Genomic DNA, 22,204 nt, shown 5'->3' on the forward strand with positions numbered 1-22,204 from the left:
GCGACTCAATGTTCAATGAATATCCATATATATAAAAAAAGTAATAGTCACTTGTATGTAGCTTGCGCCAACAGTTGTACACAGAAGCAGTTTTGGGTGGATGACGTATGAGGTCAGCATTGCCGACGAGTCTAAAGAAAACCAGAAAGCCGCCAACTGGAGTTATTCAAAAATTAACGGTCATTTTGATTGACCAGCTGACTATGATCGACGACTTTATTTAATAATATGAGATGGATATATTATATCCAACACTTGGCAACTCCACTGATAAACAGTGTTTTTTAAATAAAATAATCAGGTTTGGTGCCCTCCACAGAAGCGTTTTTTCTTCTCCGCTCGTACTGTTGGTGGCGCTGTGACTTTCATCTTTATTCACCGGTAAAATCACTGAAGAAAGGAGACGGAGCACTCAGACGGTACGTGTTTAATCTTGTTTCATTTTTCATGTCTTTTAGCTGTTTATGTGCATGTGGTTATTTTTCTATCGCTAGTGTTTTTATGAATGAAGCCCGCTATCTTTATGAAAAATAACGACTGTTTTACTACAGTAACCATAAATGTCCTAATGTTCTACTACTATGATATTGGTCGAAATCAATAGCTTTTATGTTTATAATTTTCAGTGGTACATGTGTTTAAAGTTGTCAGAGTTTATGGAGAAGTGCATATAAATCAGACAGGATATCATGTATACCCATTATGCAATATAACATAACATTTTATAATATTCAATTTCTGTGCTACGTAACACCTTTGATCAGATGCAACTACAATCACAATTTAAGATACATTATTCATATGCTTGGCGAAAGTGATGCGTTTTTAATCTAGATTTAAACAGAGAGAGTGAATCTGAACCCCGAACGTTATCGGGAAGGCTATTCCAGAGTTTGGGAGCCAAATGTGAAAAAGCTCTGCCTCTTTAGTGGACTTTGCTATCCTAGGAACTGCCAAAAGTCCAGTGTTTTGTGACCTTAGGGAGTGTGATGGATTGTAACGTGGTAGAAGGCTAGTTAGGTATGCAGGAGCTAAACCATTTAGGGCCTTATAGGTAAGTAATGATAATTTGTAACTGATAATGAACTTAATAGGTAGCCAGTGCAGAGACAGTAAAATTGGGGTACCATATTTTCCGGACTATAAGTCACACTTTTTTTCATAGTTTGGCTGGTATTGCGACTTATAGTCAGGTGCGACTTATTTATCAAAATTAATTTGACATGAACCAAGAGAAATGAACTAAGAGACATGAACTAAGAGAAAACATTACCGTCTACAGCCACGAGAGGGTTCTCTATGCTGCTCAGTGCTCCTGTAGTCTACACTGAGCAGCATAGAGCGCCCTCTCGTGGCTGTAGATGGTAATGTTTTCTCTTGGTTCTAAATAAATGTGACTTATAGTCCAGTGCGACTTATATACGTTTTTTTTCCTCATCATGACATATTTTTGGACTGATGCAACTTATACTCAGGTGCGACTTATAGTCCGAAAAATACGATATTTTCCTGACCTGGTAAGGGCTCTAGCTGCTGCATTTTGGACTACTTGTAGCTTGTTTATTGAAGAAGCAGGACAACCACCTAGAAGTGCATTACAATAGTCCAGTCTAGAAGTCATATATGAATGAACTAGCTTTTCTTCATCAGAAACAGATAACATGTTTAGTAGCTTGGCATTGTTTCTAAGATGGAAGAATGCAGTTTTTGTAATATGGGAAATATTTTTTTCAAAAGACAAGTTGCTGTCTAATATAACACCCAGATTTCTGACTGTAGAGGAAGTAACAGTACATCCGTCTAGTTGCAGATTGTAATCTACAAGATTCTGTGTAGTGTTTTTTGGTCCAATAATTAATATCTCTGTCTTATCCAAATCTAATTGGAGAAAATAATTTGTCATCCAATCTTTTACATTTTTAACACACTGTTAGCTTAGATAATTTAGAGGTTTCATCTGGTCTCGTTGAGATATATAGCTGAGTATCATCAGCATAACAGTGGAAGCTAATTCCGTATTTTCTAATAATATTACCAAGGGGCAACATGTATATTGAAAATAGAAGGGGACCTAGGACGGATCCTTGTGGCACTCCATATTTTACTAATGATAAATGAGATGACTCCCCATTTAAGTAAACAAAATGGTAGCGATCGGACAGGTAGGATCTACATTTTACATTACATTTAATCATTTAGCAGACGCTTTTTTCCAAAGAGACTTACAAATGAGAACAATAGAAGCAGTCAGGTCAACAAGAGAAAAACAACAGTATACAAGTGCCATGACAAGTCTCAGTTAGTCTAGTATGGAAACGCATAGGCAGGTTTTTTTTTTTGTTTTGTTTTTATAAATGAAGATACAAGAAAAGGAGAAGTGCTAGAGTTAGTTGATTAAGTGCAGGCGAAAAAGATGAGTCTTTAGATGTTTCTTGAAAATGAGTAAAGACTCATCAAGCATCAGTACCTTGAATTTGATGCGAGCGACTACTGGTAGCCAGTGTAGCCTGATGAGGAGAGGAGTAATGTGAGCTTTTTTGGCTCATTGAAGACAACCCTCGCTGCTGCATTCTGGATCAATTGCAGAGGCTTGACAGTACATGCAGGAAGGCCCGCCAGGAGAGTATTACAATAGTCCAGTCTGGAGAGAACAAGAGCTTGCACAAGAAGTTGGGTTGCTTGCTCTGACAGGAAGGGTCTAATCTTCCTAATTTTGTATAAGGCAAACCTGCAGGACCGGGTCGTTGTAAAATGTGGTCTGTGAAGCTTAACTGATGATCCATTACAACTCCTAGGTTTCTGGCTGTCCTCGAAGGAGTAATTGTTGATGAGCCCAGCTGTATAGAGAAGTTGTGATGAAGCAATGGGTTAGCTGGAATCACTAGGAGTTCTGTCTTCGTAAGGTTAAGCTCAAGGTCATTCATCCAGCTAGAAATGTCACTCAGACAGGCTGAAATGCGAGCAGCTACCGTCGGGTCATCTGGCTGGAATGAGAAGTAGAGTTGGGTGTCATCAGCGTAGCAGTGATAAGAAAAGCCATGCTTCTGAATGACAGATCCTAATGATGTCATGTAGATGGAGAAGAGAAGTGGTCCAAGTACTGAGCCTTGAGGAACCCCAGTAGCAAGGTGGTGTGACTTAGAAACATCACCCCTCCAAGACACACTGAAGGATCTGTCGGAGAAGTAGTCTTAACCCACAGGAGTGCAGTTCCAGAGATGCCCATCTTTCTGAGGGTAGACAGGAGAATCTGGTGATTAACAGTGTCAAAAGCAGCAGACCGGTCCAGTAAGATGGGTACCGAGGATTTTGAAGCTGCTCTTGCCAGTCGCAGGGCTTCAGTAACCGAGAGCAGAGCAGTCTCAGTTGAGTGGCCACTTTTGAAGCCAGATTGGTTGCTGTCCACGAGGTTGTTCTGTACAAGGAACATAGAAAGCTGGTTGAACACAGCTCGCTCAAGTGTCTTTGCAATGAATGGAAGAAGGGATACCGGTCTGTAGCTTTCAAGATAACGACGAGTTAATGATATTGAGAAGTGGTTCTTCGGCTACAGGTAACAAATCTTTGAGTAATTTAGTGGGTACAGGATCTAATAAACGTTGTTGGTTTAGATAAAGTGATAAGTTTATTTAGCTCTTCCTGTCGTATATTTGTAAAGTACTGCAGTTTATCTTTGGGTGCGATGGATGAAACTGAAGTGTTAGACGCTGTAGAATCTACATTTGCTATTTTATTTCTAATGTTATCTATTTTATCTGTGAAGAAATTCATAAAGTCAGTACTATTAAACGTTGGTGGAATATTTGAATCAGGTAACGTCTGGTAATTTGTTAATTTAGCCACTGTGCTAAATAAAAACCTTAGATTGTTTTGGTTATTTTCAGCTGTAGAACTTAAAGAAAATTTAATTTATGGCAATTTTCAGATGACAGCGCTATTTCATGTTCCGATGGACAAACTGGATCTACATCTAAAGAGCAAAGGACAGTGACCGACTGTGGGAAAAAAATCAGCAAAGAGGCTGATTTAATGCGACATCAAAGAAAACACACAAAACAGACAAACTACAGCTGCAAGATCTGCAACATCAGTTTTCCGACGTTCAAAGAGAGAACCGTTCATTCAAAAGAGCACCGTGTGAAGAAGGAGTTTCGCTGTGAACAGTGCGGGAAGGAATTTTTCACAACTCCTTATAATATGAGAACTCATATAAAGACACACAAAGAAAAGTCTCTTCAGTGCAATGAGTGTAACAAGCGGAAAACATTTGATAAGCACAGCTTCTCTAAAGTTACACCAAAAAATGCACTCTGATGACAAACGTTATCAGTGTTCACACTGTGAGAAACGTTTCTATCATACAGGTTACAGAAAAACTCATGAGAGGATTCACACCGGAGAGAAACCTTTCCTGTGCTCCGACTGTGGGAAGAGCTTCGGTAGTTCATTTTCTTTCAAAGTTCATCAGAGAATTCACACAGGAGAAAGACCTTATCCTTGTAGTGATTGTTCAAAGAGTTTCTATAAACTAAGTGACTTAAAGCTACACCGGAGGACTCATACAAGAGAAAAACCTTTTAAATGCTCACTCTGTGACAAGACTTTCGCCGTATCAACTTCCCTGAAGACCCATGAACGAATACATACAGGAGAGAAACCTTACTGCTGTTTCATCTGCGGAGAGAGATTTTCTTTTAAATGGGGTTTTCAGAGCCACAAGAAGAAACACACTGCTCCAGAATCATCATAGCTTCTTCACGTAATTATTTTTATGGTTTTCAAAACACAGTGACGTAATGTTGTTTTGTGGGTTTCTTTAGGACAGGGATGCCTAAACCTGCTCCTTGAGGGCCTCTGTCCTGCAGAGTTTAGCTTCGACCAAAAGTAAACACACCTGAAGCAGGTAACCTATTTGAAATGGCATCCGAAACCACAGTGGATTTTGAGCACGCTCAATCAATCCCACAATGCACAGAAATAACTGATGTACACCAACAGCTAGCAAATACCCATAATGCATTGTGAGGGTTGTGTCAAATTAACTGGTGTGTTTCGTCCAGATGGCAGCAGCTGTAACTGAATCATACATCCATTTTTTAAACCATTGGTCCAGTGTGTCTACAGTATAATATTATGCAGCCATATATTCATTTTTATTTGATTATCACATTGTTTTATTAAGGTTTATACACTGCTCAATAAATTAAAGGAACACAGGGTATATGAAGTAAGACTGAATAAAGTAAAAAAATATTCTCAGTGGCGGTTCTTATGTGTTTACAATCATGGCAATGAAATAGAAATTATTATTATTATTATTTTTTTTTTTCCTTAATCATGATTACACTATACAGTATTAAACAGATAGGGATAATTACTCTTGTTTATATGGGTACCAGCACCTGTGGGAATTCAAGGTAATGTAGAGGTAGATGAAATGGCTAAAGAATCCTTAATGGTTGATCCAAGAATAAATATTACACTGAGCAGTACGTGCAGTACGTAACGTAATAATAATTCCTTACATTTATGTTTAAATATCAAAATGAGGCACGGGTGTTTTTATATCGCTGTATTTCTGAAAGAAGACTTGCATGTTATATGCGTGATAAAGCAGCGTGTGAGCGTACCAGCTCTGCTTTGTTTACAGCTGTTACTGGGGAAACTTCTATTTCTCACGCTTTGTCTATGCTTTAAAACATCTCCTGCTGGCAAATAATGAATTAGCATTTTCATTAAGTCCGCCTGATCCACACAGAAAACACATTTTGTTTGTTATCAAAAAATATCTACTCTAGAGGGACTTGGCTGTTGTTATTGATTCTATTAGGAGTCTACCGGAAGTTAAGTTAGGTCCACAAAAGCGCTCACGCGCATTAACGTTTGTTTATGTTGATGCCGTTGAAATGTCTATAAGGAAACATAATACTGGTCTTCGTGTGTTTAACAGATGAATCAGTGGAACATGTTCTGAATTACAATGTTCTAGTTTTCTGAAAGATGGTCCGAATGCAGGAAAAAAGCGTATAAGTGCAATCTTGGTATTTCTTTCGAATTGTGGAGTACGAGAATATTGGCTTTAGGTGAGAAACTTTCCATTTTCTACACACTCCATCACAGTAGGTGGCGGTATGACCAATAAAGTTTGTTCAACACCCGCCATGAAACCAAACGAAGAAGAACCACTGTAGAAGAAAGAAAGGAGACTGAGCTTTAGACAGTAAGTGTTGAATCCATTTGACTTTATTTATGTGTTTTGGCTGTTAATGTGCGTGATCTGGTTATTTTCTATCGCTAGTATTTTTATGAATGAAGTTTCATCGCTGCTAGCAACATGAAAAATAAGGACGGTTTTACTAAAGTAACCATAACAAATCACTTGTAACATTTGATAATATTCATTCTCTTTTGAAACGAAACCGTTTATGTACCAACACAATGGTTAATTCTCAGTATACGGTTCTAAAGTTTAAGGATAAATTACTATGAATTTGAAAATATCCGATATCTGATAATCATGTCCAGCGAGCTTTGTACTGGATCAAGATAGTGAATATTCTCAGACATGTTATTCTTTAAAAAGTTCTAGGTAGTTCATCTCTTGTTCAGTCATATATGTAAACAATCATTTTGAGTTTAAATCAGTGTTGATTCATTATAAATGTTTCTCTTAATAACCATGAAGTTTTTGTGTTCAGATGTTGAGCATGAAAGCGCAGGTGGATGTGGTCTGCTGTAAATCAGTAGGAACTGATCTGTCCATGCTGGATATTGAGGATTTCATCACAGAAATCTGTCAGCTGAAGAAAGAGGTGGCTTCACTGGAGGCAAAGCTGAGAGAAAGAGGAGACAAACTGAACAGAGAGGTTTGAACAGATCTTCATTTCATCTTTAGCTGCAATCACTGTTGGTTTGTTCAGTGAAGATGTGACTTTTCATTTCTAATTAAGTTCCCCAAGTCAACTCGTGGTTACAGTGTCAGATTCAGCTGATATATCTTTGTTTTCTTCAGGATTCAGTCTGGAGCGTCAGAGATCAGAGATCCAGAGTAACACAGGACTCAGATCTGAGTCTCACTTTGCTCTGTTATACTGACGCTCAGGATCATGAATCCACTGATCAAACCTCTGACTGTAACGCTGGAGAACAGCAGATGCTGCAGACGCCGCTGAAGATGTGCTCCGTCAAACTGGTGGACTGCAGGAACCTGATCGAGAGCAGAGGAGAAGAAACCACCGCAGAGAAACAACAACAACACACTGATGAGGAAGAGGAGGAGGAGAATAATGGGGAGGAAGATGAAGATGGTGATGATTGTACTGAGAATAATGATGATGTTGACGATGGTGACTTTGTTCCTTCAGGTATGTTTCTTCCTTTTATGACCAGAAATGCAGAATAAACAAAACTGGTGTTCATTTATAAAAAGTGTTATGCATATACAGACCTAAATTCATGTGCAGCAGTATTTGTTGTGATTTCTGCAAATTTGAGACACTTAGAAAAACACCATTAGCTGCATGTGTATGAACTATCAGTGCGTCACACATCAGATTGTGTATTTATTTAAATCACAGCCTTTGCAGTTTGACAATCATATGACATATATCAATTTATTTTGGCTGATTATTCCACTCAAAGTTGTAGAATAATATTCATCTTATGCACATTTTTGTTTATTTCAGATAACAATGCTGGTTTATCTCCTGATGGTGAAACTGCATCTACATCGAAAGACCAAAAGACAAAGAAGGGTTTCTCCTGTGCCACCTGTGGAAAAACATTCAGCAAACAGTGTAATTTAACAAGACATACCAGAAAGAAAAAACACACCGAACATAATGACTACAGCTGCAAGATCTGCAACATCAGTTTTCCAACCTTCAAAGAGAGAACCGTTCATTCAAAAGAGCACAGCGTGAAGAAGGAGTTTCACTGCGAACAGTGCGGGAAGGATTTTTTTAACACTCTTTATAGTATGAGAGCTCATATAAAGACACATGAAGAAAAGACTCTTCAGTGCAATGAATGCAACAAGTATTTCCGGAACAAACGAGATCTTTCAGTTCATATGAGAATTCACACAGGTGAAAAACCGTATCAGTGCCCTAAATGCGAGAAAAGTTTTAACCAGGGTACGCATCTGAAGAACCATTTACTCTTGCACACCAACGAGAGACCGCATCAGTGTCCTCAATGTGAGAAGAGCTTCACCCAGGGATCTAGTCTGAAGACACATCTACTCAAGCACAGCAATGACAATCCGTATCAGTGCAGTGAATGTGGAAAACCTTTTATGAGCACAGCTTCTCTAAAGTTACACCATAAAATGCACTCTGATGACAAACCGTATCAGTGTTCACACTGTGAGAAACGTTTCCATCTTTTGAGTTTAATGAAAACCCATGAGAGGATTCACACCGGAGAGAAACCGTACCTGTGCTCTGACTGTGGGAAGAGCTTTGCTAGGTCATTTGCTTTCAAAATTCATCAGAGAAGTCACACCGGAGAAAGACCTTATCCTTGTAGTGATTGTGGGAAGGGTTTTATTAACGCAAATGACTTAAAAGTGCACCGGAGGACTCATACGGGAGAAAAACCTTTTAAATGCTCATATTGTGACAAGACTTTCATCCGAGGATGTGTCAAAAATGTCCATGAACGAATACATACAGGCGAGAAACCTTACTGCTGCTCCATCTGCGGAGAGAGATTCGCTTTTAAATGGGGTTTTCAGACCCACAAGAAGAAGCACGCTGCTCCAGAATCATCATAGCTTCTTCTTGTAATTATTTTTAGATTCTCTAAAACACAGGAATGTATGGTTGTATGGTTGTAAAAAGTAAAACCTATAGCAAGAATGTCCCTAGAACAAACTCAAACCTGCTCCTGGAGGGCCGCTGTCCTGCAGAGTTTAGCTCCAAGCGTAATTAAACACATCTGAAGCATCTCATCAATAGCTCTGTCCAGAATCACCACTATACCCTTGAATAGGACACTATTTGAGAAGACAGTGGACTTTACTCAGTGTGCTCATTCAATCCCACAATGCACTGCAATAATGAGTGTACAACTGATGTACACCAACATCTAGTGAAAACTCAAAATGCTCTGTAAGGATCGAGCCAAGTTAATTCCTATGTCTCGCAAGAAGATGGCATCTGCAGCTGAACCATGTTTATACATGCAAGTTTCTTTGACAGTTCTAGATACATCTTTTATCTGGTGGATGAGGAGAGACCCCCTGACTATGTAAAGCGCTTTGAGTGCCTAGAAAAGTGCTATATAAATGTAAGGAATTATTATTATTATTTTAATCTTACAGCTCTGCTGGGAATGGCAGTTAAGATTCACATGATTAACAAACCCTTCCATACCTCTCAGTGTTTGAATTAACTCCTTCAATTGGTTTAATAGTGATTAAGGTAATATGGGGTGATTTCAAACAATGCAAAGGTTTTGTGTGTGTTTATGGGTTTTTAATCACAGTTGATGAGGACTAATTATTTTACCAGTTATTAAATAATTCCTGAAAAACATGATGACATCTAATGACCCTTATTGGCCTCAGTCACTTTGCTCCAGCCTGCTCTTATCTCTGTTTGGCTTGGCCCGGAGTCATTGAGTCCGGTAGATCCACATTTGATTGCCTGTGACATCCAGATTATCAATTTGAAATTGTTACTAAGGCAAAACAGTGATCATAATCTTGCTGAGGATTGATATATCGGTGAAAGGGTACCACTGGTGCCATTCAACAATATATGTCTTTACAGACTCCACAAATTAACCATGGTTTTGTTTACCACATATTCTAGAGAGCATTTGATTGGACAGAAAGTTGGATGAGAAGCTGAACTACAGAGGGAAGTCATCAAAATTGTTGATTCATATTGTTGGAAATGAGAGACTAAGTTAATGCTTATGTTAATGCTTTGTCGTTGTTTTGGAGCACACAAGGTTATAGATAACCTTAAGGCTATATAAAAATGTTTACTTCAATTTTGATTTCATTGAGACTTTAATCAGCTACAGCACAATGAATATTAACTGTACGCAATGGGATTAAAGCCTGTACTATTTTCTATAGTAACCATATAACATCTCAGCATAGCCTACAGTAAAGCAGTGTAATACAAATAAAAATTCAAGTTTACAGTGTTCTCTCTGTTGTGTTAATCTCTTCACTGCGTTTCTCTGATTCTGCGCGCGCTTTCTCTTGTCCCGTCCTCCAGAAAGCCGCGAACTGGAGTTATTCAAAAATTAACGGTCATTTTGATTGACCAGTTGACTAACATGATTGATTACTTTATTTAAAAATTATATATAATATTAATATATGTATTCTATCAATGTTGTCAACGCCACTGAAATACAGAGTTTTTTTTTTTTTTAATTAAAGATATTAGGTTTGGTGAAACACACACCTGCCGAAGCGTCTTCTCTTCTCTTCATCTCTATCGCTCGTACTGTAGGAGGCGCTCTGACGACCTTTAGTTCAGCGGGAAAACCAGTGAAGAAAGAAACGCGACTGGACCGGAGCTCTCAAAGGGTAAGTGTCTAATTAATCCGTTTTCCATCATTAATGTGTTTAGCTGTTTATTCGTGGACATGGTTATTTCTCTGTCTCTATAGTGTAGAAATCTGAAATATCTGAGGTATGTCTAGGTTTGACTGGCTCAATATTGACACAAAACACATCTGAAATAAACATTTATGAATATTCTCTGAAATGTTATTTTATTTAATAAAGAGTCAATTCTAGGTAGTTCAGCTCTTGTTCGTACAGATGTAAACAATCATTTTGATGCTAAATCAGTGTCAGTTCATATGAATGTATCTTGTAATAATGAAGTGTTTGTGTTCAGATGTTGAGCATGAAAGCGCAGGTGGATGTGGTCTGCTGTAAATCAGTAGGAACTGATCTGTCCATGCTGGATATTGAGGATTTCATCACAGAAATCTGTCAGCTGAAGAAAGAGGTGGCTTCACTGGAGGCAAAGCTGAGAGAAAGAGGAGACAAACTGAACAGAGAGGTTTGAACAGATCTTCATTTCATCTTTAGCTGCTAATATGGACTGATAGTTGTGTGAATCAATGTCTTATTGTTAATCATACTCTCACTAGATATATTACTGATTGTGTTTGTCAGGATGTGGAGCAGGTTTGGGTGCGTGAGACTGATGGGACAGAAGCTCAGGATTCAGTCTGGAGCGTCAGAGATCAGAGATCCAGAGACACACAGGACTCAGAGCTCAGCCTCACTTTACTCTGTTATACTGACGCTCAGGATCATGAATCCACTGATCAAACCTCTGACTGTAACGCTGGAGAACAGCAGATGCCGCCGAAGATGTGCTCCGTCAAACTGGTGGACTGCAGGAACCTGATCGAGAGCAGAGGAGAAGAAACCACCGCAGAAAAACAACAACAACACACTGATGAGGAGGGGGAGAATGGGGAAGATGATGAAGATGGTGATGATGATGATGGTGACTTTGTTCCTTTAGGTATGTTTTTTTCTTTTTATGACCATGATATACAGACTTACATATTGTGTAGGTACTACAGGGCTCCAGGCAAAAATACCAAAAATGTTAATTTGCAAATTAACTTTTTGCTGATGGCACCACTGGTGACTGTATAAATGAACTTAAATTGACTTTAAAATGTTCCTTTTTTAGAGAAAGGAAAATGACAGAGACGTGCAAGTACAAGTGCAGAGAAGAAGTGTCTATTTCGTGTACAACTAATGTGCAAAATTTGTTTAAAAAATTGTATCTTTAATTTATATGCTGTTTTCTGTTAATGTATGGTATGATCATCCTAATTTATCTTTCACTTCACTTCTATAACATGAATGAACATCAAAAAGTATTTTATTTTATGAGAGCCTACAGTACAACTTAATGAAAGGTTTCAGGTAAGTGCTTATTCAGTGGTTCAAACTGCAGAAAACTTATACATCTTGTGAAACAATGCCACGTAACAATCATTTACCTCAGAATAAACATTCTGCATCCATATCATCAGTCAGCTAGAAAAAAAAATAACTACAAAGTTGCAAAATTTCTGATATATTCCATATTTATATTTTTACTTAACCTGTTGTCTACATGATAATGAAAATGAGTAAAGATTCAGCTGTTGGAATTGAGATTGGGAGGTCATTCCTCCAGCTCCAGCTCAAGTCCAAAAGTCAACGAAAAGGTCCGTGAGAGTGATTTTGAGCCTCTTTGGGATGGCACCACAAGGCGTCGTTCACTTGCAGAGCGCAAACTTCTGGAGGTTGCATAAGATTTAACCAGTGAGTTTAGGTATGTTGGTGCGGTGCCAGTGATCATCTTGTAGGCAAGCATCAGTACCTTGAATTTGATGAGAGTGGCTACTGGTAGCCAGTGTAACCTGATGAGCAGAGGAGTAACGTGAGCTGCTGTATTCTGGATCAGTTGCAGAGGTTCGATAGTCCAGTCTGGAGAGAACAAGAGCTTGGACAAAAAGTTGGGTGGCTTGCTCTGACAGGAACGGTCTAATCTTCCTGATGTTGTATAAGGCAAATCAAAACTTTATATATATACATTTATATATGTCACTCAGACGAGCAGCTACCGTTGGGTCATCTGGTTGGAAATGAGAAGTAGAGTTGAGTGTCATCAGCATAGCAGTGATAAGAAAAGCCATGAATGACAGATCCTAATGGTATAATTTAGATCAGGGCTATTAAAATCTTGCCCTTGAGGGCCAATGCGGTTCAGAGTTGGGCTCCAACCCAAATCAAACACACCTGAGCATGCTAATCAATGTTTTTGGGATCATTAGAAAATTACAGGCAGGTGACTTTGATCGGGGTTGGAGCCAAACTCTGCACCGCATTGGCCCTCCAGTGCAAGATTTGAATAGCCCTGATGTAGATGAAGAAGAGAAGTGGTCCAAGTACTAAGCCTTGAGGAACCCCAGTAGCAAGTTGTTGTAACTTAGAAACATCGCCCCTCCAACACACTCTGAAGGATCTTTCTGAGAGGTAAAACTTAAACCACAGGAGTGCAGTTCCAGAGATGCCCATCTTTCTGAGGGTAGACAGGAGAATCTGGTGATTAACAGTGTCAAAAGCAGCAGACAGGTCCAGTAAGATGAGTACTGAGGATTTTGAAGCTGCTCTTGCCAGTCGCAGGGCTTCAGTAACTGAGTGCAGGGCAGTCTCAGTTGAGTGGCCATTTTTGAAGCCAGATTGGTTGCTGTCCAGGAGGTTGTTCTGTACAGAGAGAGCTGGTTGAACAGAGCTCGCTCAACATTGGCACAGATTCTGTGAAATAAACAATTCTTTGATTGTATACAGTTCTCAAGTTGGAAAAGGTGTTTAGTTCCCACTTAAAGTGAACCTTAGTTCCCAAGATAATTAAAGAGGAACTCATCAAGGCATAAAAAGATGAGACATAAACACACAAAACATTACTGAAATGTTAGTGTTGAAAAAATAAAACGTGTTTATTCTGTGAAACCTAAAATAAATAATTTTACGCCTAGTTTTCTTTCTTTTGGGAACCAATGGCTCCTTAAGTAATTTTAATTTTTATATTTTTTTGTGTGGACACCTATTTTAGGTGTGTATCGGTTCATGGTAAAAAATCGAACCGTACTATTGTGCACCCACTGCTTGGCACATACTTGCACTGCAGTTCAATTTAAATCTGACCACACATCTGTAATATGGCTTGTTAAAAATAACACATAAAACAGAGTTTGGCTAATGTAAATATGGCTTCCCATATTTTGGTTAGCTTTTTTGCCTGAAATGGTCGACCCAGTCTGGCAACACTGCCACACATCAGACTTTGCATTTAAATCACACTTATTTTGATGGATTGTTCAGCTGTCGAGTTTAAAGAAAATGTTACATTTTTTAATGAAAATTTTGTTCCATTCAGACAATGCTGGTTCGTCTTCTGCTGGAGAAACTGCATCTACATCCAAAGAGCAATGCACAGTGACGGACTGTGGAAAGACATTCAGCAAACACGGTCATTCAGTGAGACATAAGAAAAAAGACACAGAACAGAAAGACTTCATTAGCAAGAGATGTGACATCAGTTTTCCGACCTGCAAAGAGAGAACACTTCATTCAAAAGAGCACAAAGTGAAGGAGTTTCACTGCGAACAGTGCAAGAAGGATTTTTTCACCACTACTTATAATATGAAAGTTCATATGAAGACACATGAGGAAAGGTCTTTCCAGTGCAATGAATGTAACAAGTTTTTCCACAACAATGGTAATCTTACTATTCATAAGAGGATCCACACGGGTGAAAAGCCATACAAGTGCCCTCAATGTGAGAAGCGCTTTAGACAGGCATCAAACCTGAAAGACCATCTATTTACACACACCAACGAGAGACCGTTTCCGTGCAGTGAATGTGGCAAGTTGTTCAACACCAAGCAAAATCTTTCTCGTCATAAGCGAATCCACACGGGTGAAAAGCCTTACAAGTGCCCTCACTGCGAGAAGAGCTTCAGCGAGGCATCTAGTCTGAAGAAACATGTGCGTTTGCACACCAATGAGAGACCGTATCAGTGCACTGAGTGTGGAAAACGTTTTGTGAGCTCAGGTTCTCTGAATTTTCACAAAAAAATACACTCTGATGACAAACCGTTTCAGTGTTCACACTGCGAGAAACGTTTCCGTCATTTGAGTCACATGATAACCCATGAGCGGACTCACACCGGAGAGAAACCGTACCTGTGCTCCGACTGCGGGAAGAGCTTTACTAGTTCATTTTCTTTAAAAGTTCATCAGAGAATTCACACAGGAGAAAGACCTTATCCTTGTAGTGATTGTTCAAAGAGTTTTTATAGCCAAAGTTACTTAAAAGTGCACCAGAGGACTCATACAGGAGAAAAACCTTTCAAATGCTCACTTTGTGAAAAGACTTTTGCTATATCAAATTCCCTGAAGATCCATGAACGAATACATACAGGAGAGAAACCTTACTGCTGTTCCATCTGCGGAGAGAGATTCACTTATAAATGGGGTTTACAGACCCACAAGAAGAAACACGCTGCTCCAGAATCATCGTAGCTTCAAAATTTAAGGTTGTGTAAAAATGTAGTGCCACAGGAACATTATTTTTAGGTTTTAGAAAATAACCCTTAAACTGAAATGTCTCTTGAATGTTATTTACTGGGTAGAAATAAATAATTTGGATGTAAAATTGACTGTAATGTGTAGATTGTCTGATATTGGATTTTTGAATTTAGCAGGAAAATGACTTCACTGAGTAAACAATGAACTGACTTTAACTGATTTTGTATGCTTAAAACATCCTGCAAGTGTCATAACTTAATGTCTTCATCAACAGAAAAGTATTTTTTTTTCTTTAAATAATTTTTCATACACTGTCAGTTTTAGATTCTTTATTTTTTTGTAATCTTGTGGCAATTCAATGGAATATAATCACAGTTTTTATTATTAACTTTTTATTATGTGTTTATTTGACTTGAATACCAAAGTGAAAGCATCTTTCCATTGTGCCATTTGAGAAAGATTTAAAATAGCAGAATATAAACAGACGAAACATGTTTTCTGATGTTCTGAACACCATTGCAAGACTTCACGTTTGTTTGGTCTCTGAGCTTCATCGTCTTGTAGGTCTGAAGTCTCAAATGTCCTCATAATTAATGGGTAGATTTTTACAATCAGCAGGTCTGTGATTAAGCTGTTGGGAGGTAAAAGCAGAGAGGGAAGAAATTAGGATTTAATGACAACAACACTATTATGTTAACCAATTAATGGAGTGCTAGTGATTTCCATTTAATGAATATATTTTTAAAATCTTCCCCAAAGCCACTAAAAGACAAGACTGCAAAGAGTGGATGTCAGTGGAGTATAGGTTTTAAAGGTGCACTAGGCTGCATTTACACTGCTGGTCTTGATGGTAGATGATGCAAATCAAATTATAGTGTTTTGCTTTGTAGCCTATTCGTTTTTTAAGCTTTTTATCTTACGTTGGCACTGTAGCCATGAGCCATTCGGTTTTTACCTGCTTACACGTTCACCGGTCATATCCGATCTGTGCCACATGAGAGGAAAAAATCGGAATTGGGTCATTTGAACCATGCAGTGTAAATGGGCCTAAGTGACTTTTGAAAAACATCAAGTCCCAAAACACACTTGTAAGTCAATCAGCAGTAAGGGGGCGTGTCTAGTAATGATAGAGAGAGCGCTGCTCAATTTCAGGGCACAGGACGGATAGTAGCAGATCAATTAGTGGCCAAGGACAAAGTTGTGGGTATTTGGACAAGGCAATCTCTTTTTGACGCACCTCTCACAGTGACTTTTGCCATCGCTTCACTGGAGCCCACGTGATTGGTCGCCACACACTTATAGGTGCCGCTGTCCGTTACTTTCAGTTGCGCAATCTTCAGCATGCCGTCTTTGGTAGTCTCCGCCCCCGGCGACATGGAGGCTCCGCCCACACGTGTCCAGCGGAAGCGGATTGGATGGGAGCCGTGAGCGAGACACTGCAGACGCAGAGCGTCACCGGGACGAGCCACAGTCTCCTCCGTCAGTGTGGTGGCGTACGGAGGCGCTGAGGACCGGACACAGAGGGATGGGTTCAGAACATGGCTATCTCTATCTCACAGCAAGATCCAGTAAACGGGAAATTACGATCATATCAGTTATTTTGGCCAAAAAATAAAAAATCTTATTTCCATTGCTGTCAAAAAAAATTTTTGGATTTTGGATTTTTATAACATTTTATGTGCAGTATTATTTACTGTATTGTAGTTCTTTATAAATACATTCACAAAGCAATAATCAAAATGTGTTCATAATGTGTAAAATCTGTGTATTATTATATTGTCTTTTAACAGTCATAAAAATATGTAAATTAATTAAAGATTATAATAATAATAATGGGTATTGTATTATTTTTAAATGTCATAAAAAAAAGTAATATCCCAGTGTTTTAAAACTGGCTTAATTTTCTTTTTGCAGAATCTTTATTTTTATTTATTTATTTTTGTGTGTGTTGTGAAATGTGACTGTGAACATGCATTCTCATGAAAACGGTTTGATTAATGATTAATTTTGATTGATTAATGCGTTCCCTGACTGTGTGTGATTGCATTAGTCTGACGCTGCTATCAAACGCAGTCATTCTCAGAAACTAAACTCCACCTGATGACTTCTGCTGCTCTTTTTCAGAGTTCTCAGAATACGACTGAAGTCCAGTGACCGCGGCTGACTCTGAGCCTGACGAAGTCAACGTTTGCACTGACCTGTGACCATCTGACTCAAATGTAAACGTCTGTCTGCGACGACAAGGTCAGCAGAGATAAGAGCGTGTTTCTGTCACTCACAGTCCACCTCCAGCTGCACGTAGGCCTCGCTGAAGCCCAGGGCGCTCGTGGCGTTACAGATGTACTGGCCTGACACACACAGAGACCTAGCTGAGTCCAGTATTAGGTAACATTAGACATGGTTCTTCATGTTGGCAGAGCAGCTGTACCTGAGTCCTGTCGACCCACGTTACTGAGGGTCAGACTCCCGCCGGTCACCTTGTGTTGCCACGGCAGCGGCGCCCGCAGCTTCGACCAGGAGATGACTGGAGTAGGTGAACCTGGGAAGAACAGAAGAATGATGAGATGATGAATAAACCTAATTACATAGACCTGTAAACCTTAACTTAGACTGCTGTAAGCTCTGTAGCTAACCCCGCCCTCCAAAAACACGCCATCCAATCCGATTTCAGCAAACCTAAACATGTTTCTGATTGTGGTCCACTCTCAGATTAATTTTTGCTGCTTACAAAATCAGATGTGACAGATGTCAGGCATGTTTCTATAAACAAAAGCTTTTGGCATTTTTAAATTTGCCTCAAAATTTATATTCACAATATCAACATTATAACTCATGTTTATTTTGCAAACATCAATGCATCCGTGTTTCAAAAATTAAAATCAGTTAATTTTTTTTGACAATCAAATGCCATTTTTTCCTAAATCTGTCATGTTTTTAAAATTATGTCATTTTTAATGGATTTTTTTTAATGTTTTGACCCCAGTTTATTGTAGTCAAAGATGCTTTTGGTTTTTTGGTTAAAAATGATCCGAAATCAGTATTCGAGCAAGTACATAACCAGCCAGTGAACTTACTTTAGCCTGATTCAAAATGGTTGGCTTTTAATAATATTTACTAATTTGAGTGGTACAGGTAGGATTTAGCTGGAAATTCAAGCTTTTACCGCTGCGTTATTACGTAACATCCATAAATGTGGCATCTATTTCTGAATGTGACACCCACATCAAATGATGGATAGAAACAAAGTTCCCGCCCTACACAATACAGAAGAACTGATTTTTTTTTTTTACTTTAATTTCACAGACTTTAATGGCCGGTTTCACAAAACAAGTTTACCAAATAAGCCAGGCTTATTTCAGTTAGTCTCACTTATTTTGAACCAGATCAATGGACAATAAGTCAGACTAACTGAAGTAAACCTGGCTTATTTGGTAAACTTGTTTTGTTTTAGATGTCTCTGTCTCTGTGTCTCTCTGTGTGTGTGTGTGTGTGTGTGTGTGTGTGTGTGTGTGTGTGTGTGTGTGTTTACCGGTGGCGTGGCAGTGCATGCTGATGCTCTGACCCTCCACGGCTGTTAGATCTGTTTCTGTAACCGAGGCCTGGGGAAATGCTCCAGCAGTGGCTCCGCCCTCCAGCCTGAGCTCCACCCGCCCCTCAGCAAGCCCCTCCCTGCTCTGAGCGTGGCACACATATAACCCAGCATCCTCTGCTGACATCACTGTCACCTTTAGCGGGCGAGAAACAGATAAAGGTGAGGCGTGCAGATCTGGCAGAAACCCGTAACGCTGAATCGGTGAATACTGAAGCACCTGTAATGATGCTGTAGTGTCTGTTGTTGTGGAAACGAGCTCGGTGTCGCTCCCCTGTTTGGTCCAGCTGATGGAGGGGCGGGGCTTCCCTGTGACACTGCACTCCAGAGTCACGCTGTCACCCGCGCGAACCGACAGCGGCCCGGACGGCGTCACCTGCACCTTCGGAGGCTCTGCGTCAACAACCACACACTGATACTACATCAGGGTAGCCAGGTCTGCGTAACAAAACTAGCACAATGGCCACTCAGAAATAGCCCAAGCGTCGCCCACTGACCATATCCCAGAAATCAAACTCTTAAATATGCAATCCCATACCTATATTGTACAGTCACTGTTGAAAACCAATATATCAGCTGCTCAAGGGCTCCTTACCAGTATGCCTCCTTCACAAAACTTAACATCTACCACAGTTTTATCATTGGTAGAACAGTCAAATGTAATTTATACCAAATGTTAAACCATCAGCCCCCTTGGAGGGAAATCAACCCACGGCCACAGTTTAAAAGTAGCCCAGTTCTGCGGGAGAACCCTGACCAACATCCACTTAGCTTGGAAGAATCCACAGTTTAATTATGTTGTTCTGTGGTTTAGATATCGTTCAGGTTAGTTTATCAGTTTAATTTTTATTTCATTTGAGTATTACCTTGATTTCTTCCCCTACATCATCTAATTGGATAGCTATTTTGACAAAACAACAAAAAACGCAACATGCTTCTCTTGGGTTTCCACATTCACGCTCCAGAACTGAATCTGGTAAGACTGCGTGTTCTAGAGAGAAACTTCACTTAAAAGTTGTGTAGCTCACAAATAGTATTCTTGATTAAATCTGTATTTACTCTCTGTTTTCATTCGTGTTTTTGCACATATTTATGATCCTCTTGGGTTTTGTCATTGATAATGGCTTTGTCTGGAGCTGCTGGAACAGTGACAGGTAAAGATTGGCTGTGTACACAGATAAACACGCGCTGGACTCACGTCTGATGGATAGATTAGCTGTGAATGTCCCTTTTCCCTGAGCATTGGTCCCGACGCAGCGATACCCGCCCTGGTTACGGACACGGACGTTAGTGATGGTCAGAACAGCTCCATCAGGTCCAAGCTTCACGTTATCTGAGACAAAATACATCCATTAAAGCAGGAGTCTGGCGTTTCAGCTGTCCTGTCACTGACTAAATCATTGATTCATTTCTTGGAGGAGTTTGATAAAAATGTTTGAGTGTATATTAATATCTCTGAGTTTTGATGATACACAGGGCGATGTGGGGAATCAGTGATGTATTGGTGAGTGTTTGTGCTGTCGGTGATGTGAAGGCACCTCCCAGCGGCTGGCTGTTGGTCCTCTTCCACTCCAGCTGGACGGGCTGTGATCCGCTGGTCACGCGGCAGTGGAAGCTGACCGTCTCACCCAGTTTAACAGCAGATGTGCGCGGCCGGACGGACACGACGGGACTCTGACCCCATACTGACGGGAGCAAACAACACGGACAATCACACACTGCTTCACACACACCACCGACTGCTTGACTGTAAGTTACACGACACGTGTTTGAGAAGATCTAGTTCAGGAAACAGAAATGCTGATTTCATGTGTCAGATGAACCCTGTGCTCCTGTCGTTCTCTCGCTGACCTTCAGTCCTCTCTGGTAAACAAACACAACCAAGCTCCTCACATCATGCTTTCACCATCACAAACACTGTGAGAGGTTACTCTGGAAATGTAATAGGTTACAGATTACAAGTTACCCTATTTTACAGTAGAGCTCAACACTGATTACTGATCAAAATCCGTCATCACTTCGATTGAGATTAGAATAATTTAATTTAAAACACAGCCACCAAAGAATCAGACTTCACCATCTCATTTTACTTCCAGATCCTTCTGAGGATAAATACAGATTTTACAGACATGGCTAAAAAAAAGAAAATAAAAATTCTAATCCTGGCATTTAACAATGCCTTCGAAAAAAAAAAAAAAAAATTCTTATAAAATAAAACATACCTGCCTTTAAATGGCAGAAGGAGAAGTGCACAACAAAAACAGGCAAAGCTTATAATTTATATATATATATATATATTTGCAATCTTTACAATTTCATAAATTAGAGTAATTCAAATGCACATTTCTTCTCTTAGTAACTGTAACAGATAAACGTTACATTTATGTTGTAATTAAATTATGTAACAACGTTAACAGCTTGTGATTTGATCACATTTAATAAATCTAATAAAAAATGTAAGGCTGTGACCACCTTAAAACTCAGATATACTCATCTGATCTTATAATAATGGATGAATGTGATTAAAACTATGGCTTCAGAGAAAATAAATAAACCTCAATGCAACGCCACAGATGAAGAAACAACTGAGAACACAAGATTACTCTCCTTGATGAAAACCACTACAAGTTATTAGTTTTCACTTAGTTTGGACAGAAATAAATACAGGATTGAATGTTTATTGATAAAGTGCCATTAAAATGTGTGACTCCGTGTTACAAGTGATGTTTGAACTAAACTAAAACTACTACTGAAGCCAATAAACAAATGAAACGAGTCATTTTCAAAGATGCAAACAAAAATGATTTATGAACAACAAGGACTAACTTAAGTTAAACTGAAGATACAGCACAGAATAAAATGAATAATTAAGTTTTAAAAAACTAACATTTGGGCATCCGAATGATTATAATTAACAATATCCACAGTGTATTAAAGACAGATTAAAGTGTTTTCACCTGTGTGCAGGACAGCAGAGAGAAGCAGGGCTGCGGTGTGGACCTTCATGATGGACTGGAGATCTTCCTCTGTCTGGATCACTGTTTCACACTCCTCTCTGTCTTTATACACACACACACACACACACACACACACAGCTTATCTGTTCTAGTCGCTCAGTGTGGCATCAATAGCTCAGACTGTGTTTCTGTGGGTCATGTTTGGCTTTGTGGGAGACAATTATGTGCACGTCCTAAAAATCCTACATGCATGGAATACCTCCTGCTGCAAAAACATCTCATTTCACATCTAAACATGTCAGACATGTACGGTTAATTATCGCTTTTTAACAACCACAGAAGTTTATTCTGAAATGCTAAATGTCTTCTGGTAGGCGTAACGTTTGGGTTTGCCTACAGTAATTATAATTCTCTTTATATAAATACAATGCAAGTCTTTGGTGTGTCTTCATTTAAATAAAATCTTCATTGTCTAAATAAACGTTTAGTGTGTAGGTTTGAGGTCTAACTCTGGCAGAGAAAAAACAACACCTAAAAAAACTAACTCAAGACAGACATTACAATAAAACACAGATATGC

At 39.2% G+C, this 22,204-nt stretch overlaps 3 protein-coding genes across 5 annotated transcripts; 2 read left to right on the forward strand and 1 right to left on the reverse strand.

Annotated features, from left to right (window-relative positions):
* The first annotated feature begins 174 nt into the window (after nucleotides 1-174).
* Nucleotides 175-10,161, forward strand: LOC113099773 (zinc finger protein OZF-like). 2 transcript variants are annotated; one of them, XM_026264720.1, is made up of 4 exons: nucleotides 175-419; nucleotides 6,699-6,866; nucleotides 7,013-7,364; nucleotides 7,686-10,161. In XM_026264720.1, exons 2-4 carry the CDS (start codon nucleotides 6,699-6,701, stop codon nucleotides 8,774-8,776), a joined length of 1,611 nt encoding a protein of 536 aa, XP_026120505.1. In that variant the 5' UTR covers nucleotides 175-419; the 3' UTR covers nucleotides 8,777-10,161. The 2 variants fall into 2 exon arrangements, with proteins under 2 accessions (XP_026120505.1, XP_026120504.1); XM_026264719.1 differs by lacking the exon at nucleotides 175-419 and adding an exon at nucleotides 5,933-6,220.
* On the forward strand, nucleotides 9,147-15,206 carry LOC113099771 (zinc finger protein 2-like). Its single transcript, XM_026264717.1, has 5 exons — nucleotides 9,147-9,291; nucleotides 10,403-10,552; nucleotides 10,869-11,036; nucleotides 11,153-11,510; nucleotides 13,926-15,206. The coding sequence occupies exons 1-5, from the start codon at nucleotides 9,175-9,177 to the stop codon at nucleotides 15,071-15,073; spliced, it is 1,941 nt and encodes a 646-aa protein (XP_026120502.1). The 5' UTR covers nucleotides 9,147-9,174; the 3' UTR covers nucleotides 15,074-15,206.
* Nucleotides 15,207-15,393: 187 nt separating this feature from the next.
* sid4 (secreted immunoglobulin domain 4) lies at nucleotides 15,394-21,783 on the reverse strand. 2 transcript variants are annotated; one of them, XM_026264723.1, is made up of 9 exons: nucleotides 21,626-21,783; nucleotides 20,207-20,353; nucleotides 19,867-20,001; nucleotides 18,889-19,061; nucleotides 18,609-18,804; nucleotides 17,508-17,618; nucleotides 17,359-17,427; nucleotides 16,317-16,583; nucleotides 15,394-15,710 (listed from the first exon to the last, which is right to left on the reverse strand). In XM_026264723.1, the coding sequence occupies exons 1-9, from the start codon at nucleotides 21,672-21,674 to the stop codon at nucleotides 15,706-15,708; spliced, it is 1,152 nt and encodes a 383-aa protein (XP_026120508.1). In that variant the 5' UTR covers nucleotides 21,675-21,783; the 3' UTR covers nucleotides 15,394-15,705. The 2 variants fall into 2 exon arrangements, with proteins under 2 accessions (XP_026120508.1, XP_026120507.1); XM_026264722.1 differs by lacking the exon at nucleotides 21,626-21,783 and adding an exon at nucleotides 20,447-20,493 and having other exon boundaries at nucleotides 20,207-20,415.
* Between the last annotated feature and the right edge of the window lie 421 nt (nucleotides 21,784-22,204).

The sequence above is a fragment of the Carassius auratus genome, unplaced genomic scaffold (genome assembly GCF_003368295.1).
Source record: "Carassius auratus strain Wakin unplaced genomic scaffold, ASM336829v1 scaf_tig00217031, whole genome shotgun sequence".
NCBI lineage: Eukaryota > Metazoa > Chordata > Actinopteri > Cypriniformes > Cyprinidae > Carassius > Carassius auratus.